The sequence below is a fragment of the Etheostoma cragini genome, chromosome 16 (assembly GCF_013103735.1).
Source record: "Etheostoma cragini isolate CJK2018 chromosome 16, CSU_Ecrag_1.0, whole genome shotgun sequence".
NCBI lineage: Eukaryota > Metazoa > Chordata > Actinopteri > Perciformes > Percidae > Etheostoma > Etheostoma cragini.
This window is the reverse complement of record NC_048422.1, coordinates 14,889,120-14,896,671: the sequence shown is the minus strand read 5'-3', so window position 1 is coordinate 14,896,671 and position 7,552 is coordinate 14,889,120. Positions and strand designations below refer to the sequence as shown.

The 7,552-nt window shown below is 38.6% G+C and overlaps 1 protein-coding gene across 5 annotated transcripts in view; it reads left to right on the top strand.

Moving 5' to 3' along the window:
- The window catches only part of LOC117959059 (mediator of RNA polymerase II transcription subunit 13-like), a 71,324-nt gene that overhangs the window by 41,750 nt on the left and 22,022 nt on the right, over positions 1-7,552 (top strand). For all 5 annotated transcript variants that reach the window (XM_034895911.1, XM_034895914.1, XM_034895912.1 and 2 more), the window contains exons 3-4: positions 238-322; positions 2,867-2,950. In XM_034895911.1, the coding sequence (XP_034751802.1) occupies positions 238-322; positions 2,867-2,950 (169 nt within the window). The remainder of the gene's footprint in view (positions 1-237; positions 323-2,866; positions 2,951-7,552) is intronic.

The following is a 7,552-nucleotide window of genomic DNA, read 5'->3' as shown; positions in this document are numbered from 1 at the left end:
GTAATTTGTGGTATGATGTGCAGGTTTTCTCATCAGCACATGCAGCATGTTTTGACAGAGTGAGGCATAAACACATGCACTTAAAACGCTGAATAGTGTGTTGTTTATTATCCTCAAGCTGGTGCGTGCAGATGTTTCGCTTTCACAGAAAAATGTAATTGCTATTTTTTTAATTGTCTAGATAATAAAATATTGAGATTTATAATTTGATGTTTTTTTCCCTCCTTTTTCTTCCAGTGGCGGAGGAGGGGCTCTGGGAGTGCGGGCTGTCCTACGAGTGCAGGACCCTCCTGTTCAAGGCCATACACAACCTGCTGGAAAGGTAAAGAAGCACTTTATCAGCTGCACTGTGGAATTATATAGTGTACATTCAGTAGAATTTAAAAAAATGGTAGCATAACTGGCAAAGTTAATGTTAAACGTTTTTTATAAAGTATGTATCTTAAAGTATTAAGAAGTTAATTAGTTTTTGCGCAATTTGTTCCAAAAAGTTACCCTCTATATTGCATTTATAAACAGCAGCAAATAGTATATGACACTGTAATGTAGTTGTAAGCAAATACAACTACTTATAAGCAATCTTATATTGTATTCTATTTTTTTTCTATTTTACTATACACACATATATAAATATAATAAACATACACATAGTTAACATCATCAGTAATTTTTAATAAGCACTCTAAATGTAACTCTGAAGGTCTCTTAAATAAACAAGAATGACCTTTCAATTAAATAGAAAAGTCACCAGACAAAAGAACTTTGTGTCATATTGATAGACACTTTGAGTTTTCTTCCAGCAGCTTCACCTTAATGAAATTATAATCTGAGCGCTGAATCACTTGCTCAAGTACCCGACGCTCTCCTTTCTGAATCAGAGCCATCTGTTAAATGAAGCAGCACATATTTGCTCTCTATTAAGTTAAGCATCGGTGATCATCATAGGGGGCAGGTTGAATTAACCTTCCTATTACCTTGAAACTGACTCCTTTTATTGCTCACTGTTTCAACACAGGACGTATCATTTCCACTTTCTTTTTCATATCCAGAAAACTTTGACCTCTTTCATTGACTGTATTATTATTATTATTATTATGATTATTATTATTATTATTATTAGTAGTAGTAGTAGTATCTAAAGTATGAACATACATTTTAATAAAATAATTACAGTAAAGCAATTATAAATATTTCAGTAAAGCAAGCACAGAAAGATAACACAGAAATGTCAGCGCTCTGCTGTATGGTTCATTACATTTTATTAATTTTATGTCGTGCTTGTTGCCCATGTGGAGTTTGTAGTCGGACTGAAAACTAATGATACGCACACCAGTACGATGACAATAGGTTTCTACAGTGTGTGCTGAAGGCTGGACTTCACCACAGTTAATGACAGTTACTGTGGCCAGAAAATTAACGGCACCATTAAAGTGTGACAGCTTATGACACCTGTCAGTCAAGCACTCATGCTCCTGGCCTATTTCTCTTCAAGAATGCTCTTATGAGTATTTTTATATTGACAATGGAATTCTTTGTAATGTGAAAGGAGTTACTCATAGTGGCAGCCGAGCCAACTGTATCACGGCCAATACTGAAATTATTAATCTTGGGTATTGGCCACGATTTAGTCCTGCTTTGCCAGACCCTCCTCCAAAGCGCTCTAAAGGAGGGTCTGGCTACTCCACACAGCATTCGGGGATGTGAGGAAAACGTGCTCCGGTTTAGTGACATTTCTTTAAACCAATCAGAATCGTCATGGGCGGAGCTACATTAAACTCCGCACACAGCAGTTGCCAAAGAGTCGTGCAAGAGATAACTCATATTGGACAGATAGTCTAGCGAGCTGTCTCAATTTACCCTGCAGAGATCTGAGGAGTAGTCAAAAATAATCCTCATTAATTCACCACATTCTAAATTCCAACACAAAGAAAGCATAGGGTAGTAGAAAATACATCCATCCGGCAAAATTTCCAGCAGCACCGAACAATCCTGGAACTGGAATGTCAAGGATATAGGCTAGCCATGATGTAACCAGTCAACATTAAATTCAGTCACTTTGTTAATGTTCTAAATTCTAAAATTAATTGTTTGGGGTCGATAAGACTGTACTAAAGATGGTAGAGCTGGAGGCAAAAAGCTTTGGATAGCTCAGCCTGGCTGACTGCAGAGTAATCCATAAAACAATTTTTGTAATTCCTTGACCTGGCTGAGGGGATCCAGCAGGGAATTTACTGGCACCTGACTGAAATGAGGTGAAGAAGTGCACAGATGGCAGGATAGCCAAATATGGAGCATGATGACTGTTTGATGTGATCAATTTTTTATCAAACGAAAGGAAAGACTTTTGGAAAGCTATGTGAAAAGTGCACGCCACTTTGGGGCAAAGCAGATTAGCAGAAGATTATCTCTTCTTTTCCTGTGCACTTAAATGCCGCATCTTAAGCATTGCTTAGATGTAGCTAAGTATGTATGTATATAAGTGAAATAATAAAATGTTATAACATTATAAAGTCAAAATGATTCTATTTTGCATGTTTTTTTGCACTTGATAGAACGATTTAACTAAATATAAAAACGTATTAAACACTTCCTACCCATTTAAACTAAGCTAGAAGAAGGCCTCATATTATGGAAGCTGTATTGAGAAACTGCAATGTGATGAAATCCACCAGAACCGTAAAAAAATCATCAAGTTAAATCGAAACCTTTCTAAGCCCCTCTAGAATACTAGCTGTTGCATGATTCATATATGACAATGCTTTATACAAGATGTTAAACCATTTCTAGCTATCTTTTTTTCTTGTCTTATGAATAACTCTCTTTCTCTCCTCTGTTGGCTTCTCTTTCTTATTCTTTACTGCTGCAGATGTTTGATGGATAAGGGGTTTGTGAGGATTGGGAAGTGGTTCTTTAAGCCACACGAACTGGAAGAAAAGTCTTTGGGCAACAGGTAAGAACCTTCAGAACAAACCCGCTCCTCATTGAGATGTTGTCACTGAACTTGTTAAGCATGCTTTGTGTGCCACAAGGTTTAATGGATCTTAGTCTGATAGAAATAAACACTACAGAAGTCAGTGTGTGTGTGTGTGTGTGTGTGCGTGTGTCAAAGTGTGATACAGCGAAGCAGCGTGCATTGGTTTCATGTGATTCAGTATTTGTCTCTTCTCCTCTCATGTCCTTGATGTTCCAGCGGCTGGCTCGGGGTGTGAGACTATTAAATACTAGGACAGTGAATGGTGGTGAGAGACAAGCTGAGTTGAGCTCTCACAGCTCTCTCTTTGTAAGGCGTGCGTGTGCGTGTGCGTGTGCGTGTGCGTGTGCGTGTGCGTGTGTGTGTGTGTGTGTGTGTGTGTGTGTGTCATTTTCACATTATAAGTGTGTAGGCCGACAGAGAGACTAAAAAAGAGGGGTGGGTGTGATGACAGTTGCTCAACTTGTTGCTTCAGTGATTGTAGTCTGCCCACTTCAGCTTCTCCTGCTGTAACTAACTTAATACTGCTTAAATGCTAGGAATTCAAGCGGCAACCCACTTCGTTGTCAAGTTTTCTTAATTAAGAAATCTGTTGGCAAACACAAAAAAAATCCTTTTTATTTATATTTACTTTGTAGTTTTTGAACTGGAAAGCTCTTAAATTGCATTGTCATTCAAAGGTGGTGCAAATTAACAGACGCACAGGAAACTCTCACTCTGGAAAGTTGCTGATACAAGCGCAGTCGGCTGTGATGCATTGTAGCAAACTCGGGTTTAGCTGTTTAGAGCAGGGGGAAGTCCCTCAGTGAGGCTCACTACGTGACATCTCAAGTATGTGTAGTGTTTGCAGAAATACAGCGAAAAGCCTGGACGTGACTGTGTAATTTATTTACCTAAAAGCACTCTCATTGTGAAATATACTGCACATACAGGTTGATGTATTAAAGAAAAAAAGCTGAATGAGATGAAATGAGTGGAGAAACATAATGGATGCTTCCATGCAGAGAATGAGGGGTCACTAAATGGTTTGATAAGAATGGAAAGGATGGGAATCAAATGAACACTTTAAACGTATGCTCTACAAAGACACCACACTTCTCATATTGTATTATATCATATCATATTGCACCCATGGATAATCTGCTTGTTTTTGTTTTTTAGAGGTTGTCACATCTTTAAAAGGTTCTCTGCACATTTATCACATTTATTTGGTACATAATCCTCTTTGATAAGTTTACCAAATGGTAGTGTGAAGCACAGCGATTCACTGCAAGATCAGTAAATAACGTGTGATTTGTGAAGTAGGAAGGTGTGAAGCATCTGGATCGTGTGTGTGTGTGTGTGTGTGTGTGTGTGTGTGTGTGTGTGTGTGTGTGTGTGTGTGTGTGTGTGTGTGTGTGTGTGTGTGTGTGTGTGTGTGTGTGTGTGTGTGTGTGTGTGTGTGTGTGTGTGTGTGTGTGTGTGTAAAAATACTGCATGAGATTCTCTTTCTGACATTAGGCTCGGCGTTTGAGTGCAGACATTTACATGTGTGAGTGTCTCTTTTGTAATCATGTCATTTCTCTTTGTTTTGACCGCTCTGTATGGATGTGTTGTCAGCTGGTACGCCCCCTACTGTGCCAATGCTGACTTGTTCTGTCTGTGAATTATTGAAGATCCTGGAAGAAAGGAGAGAGAGAGAGATTCTTGAGCATATAAAGGCACAAACAAGTCTTATGTAGATGTCTGCAGTAGTCATGCTAGCTGTTTCATGCTTGCACTCTGCAGGTGTTGCGTGTATCAAATCATGTAAGTGAACCATGGCATTTTTTCTTTCCACATGTCTCTACTGCTTGCTTCCAGCACACATGCAAACACACATACTGTCCTGAATGCCCACATACACCATCCCTCATTCCCAGAATAACAGTGCCGCCCCACAATTGATAGTGTGAGCCCTAAGGATCCCTGCAGATCCCTGGCTGTCAGTGTTTTCATGCCATGAGGGAACATTGCTCACTTAGGCATACACTGACCTCCTGCCTCAGCTGTAACCAGCTCCTTTGTCTCTTCTTTACTCCCACACTTTGCCTTTTTAAACCCAACAGGGGGCGCTTCAGTGATAATATCCATGCCATGCTACCTTACCCGTGCCAACTCCTGTGCCTTGGCGCTTCCGCCTTTGTCAGGCTTATCTGGTGTTTATCTCATATGTGTCCCCAGGGCACGGCGAGGATTGGCACATCCAGGACACATCCAACCCCCCCCCCCCTCTCAGCACAACACTCATGCTCTCTTTGTGTCTGAATGGGAGGAAAGCACTCTGGGTTGGTAACGGATTGCATCAGACTATAAGGGGAGCAAGAGAGAGAGTTACTGGCATACAGAGAGAGTGTGAGAGAAGAGGCGAGGAAGAGCAGGGAGGAGGCTCAATGTGTGTGGTGGGGGGTGGGGATCAGAGAAGGTGGGGGGTCGTAAATTAATCATTACTATAGACGGCTGAATGGATGTATTGGGGTTTGTCTTTCTCATTAGTTCAGTCAATTCTATGCTTGCCAAGTACACTACTGTACACAACATATTCTTAATCTACATGTATTCATTCACATTAATGACCATATACTCATGTTTAAATAATGTTCATATTGTATAGTGTAATAGAGCAATCCTCTGGTGCTAGACCATGAAACAAAACATGTTGCTCAGCCTGTTAATACTACTTTTTAAAAATCATAGAAATCCTTAGTTGATTTTTTTAATTACAAGTCTTCTCCTCTCCTCTCTTCTCCTTTCCTCCTCTCCTCTCCTCTCCTCTCCCCAGGGACCAATGACATTGAGATATTCTTAGCCATCTCCTAGGCAACAAACATTTGGTGTTAGGCCACATCACAAGGTCATAGAATCTCCAGAAATAAAAACAACAAAATATACACATGAAAAACATTCCTTCCTTTTACCCTCAGATCCACTTTTATCAACACTTTAACTTGTACAAAATACTCCCTAATATGAAGAAAAACATTTAATCAAGTTTATTCATAAACAGGCAGACAAGAAGAAACAATATATAATATGGTGTTTTTGTGAATGTACCCAAGTCAAACTTAATTAGTCCTAATAATTAGAACTGTTGTGTCACTTTTAAGATTTACCGTATCTTTGTTTTTGGTCAAATGACCTTTCGAATGGGAGTGCTAGGGGCATCAAAATCTACATTTTTAAAACACTAACAAGGCTCAACATAACATGAAACTTTGCTCGAAGTATCAACACGGTCTCTACACATAAACTTAAGCATTGAAAACATTGTTTGTGTACACAGAGTTTACTATTAAAGGTTTTGAACGACTTTCTTTAGCAGTAGTTGTTTGTGGGTGCTACACACAATCTCCAAATTCAAATAAATGAAGTCCGTTGGACAAAATGTCATTCTTATATGAGGCTTCTTTTTCAACTACAAAGTCAATTTTTCGTTTTTTTTACTAACGACAAAACAACAAATTATTTGTGCATTTATATGGAACTAAGCTTTAGGAGCCTTCCATCTTTACTCTCCTCCCTGTTACGTTGCATTCAGAGATGGTAGCGCCCAGAAACAACTGCGATAAGGTTAAATAAGTTGGACTGGTAGACTGACTAATATACTCTGTGACTGGCTTATAAAGACCAAGGGTAAAAAAAAGGCTCTAATAAAAGTTAAAGGGTTTGGATTTAGAGCATCAGGATTTCGAAGTGTTGAGTAAGGCCTTCTTAATTCTTTTTTCAATACTTCAGTCATTAAATACTTGTTAGTAGCACCATTACATCCTGTTCAGTGTCCTCTTGCTCTTTATTACTTTGCCATCCATACTTTTGCTTTGCAATTAACTACGTATGCAAATATTAAAAGCTAAAAACTTAATTTCAATTTCAAGATATTGATGTTTTTAATTGAAGTCGATAGAGGGACTAAAACCTACTTGTTTAACAACTCGTTCTAGTTCTTCAGGTCAACTATCACGTCATTAATGAAACATTGGGGCTCCTACCTTAAAAATTGTGCATAATTTTTCAACATTAGATTTACAGTTTCTGCGGAGCAATAAGAAGGTAAGGGGTGTTCAGGTGGGGGTTCACTTTAAAATAAATCCCTCTGTCTTTTATTATTTCAAAGGAGCTAGCGCAAAGCCGTGAATATGTAAATTACACATGACACTTGACAAGTGTCTGTGTGGGAGGGAAAAATAACAATACAAACACTTATTTATGAATTTGACTGTTACTATAATATGTGCATCAGTCAGTAGTAAAAAGCCTTTTATAGAGAAGTCACTGGAAAATCCACTGTAATTTAATACAACAGCTGAGACCTGAGTTGTGGCTCATTGATTGACTAAATACACTGTGCCATATAAATAGTAATGAATCAGACAGTATCTGATGTTATGTCATGTATATTTTATTGTTATTAAAGTCATTCTTTTGGGCTTTTAAAATAAAACTTCAGAAGTGCCCCTCTTTCATTCACCCTGGTTAAGGTTGAAAACTGAAATATTTGCATTTTCTTCTTTAAAGCGTGTTGCAGAAAACAGAGAGCATGTGATGCGCTATCCGACAGATTTC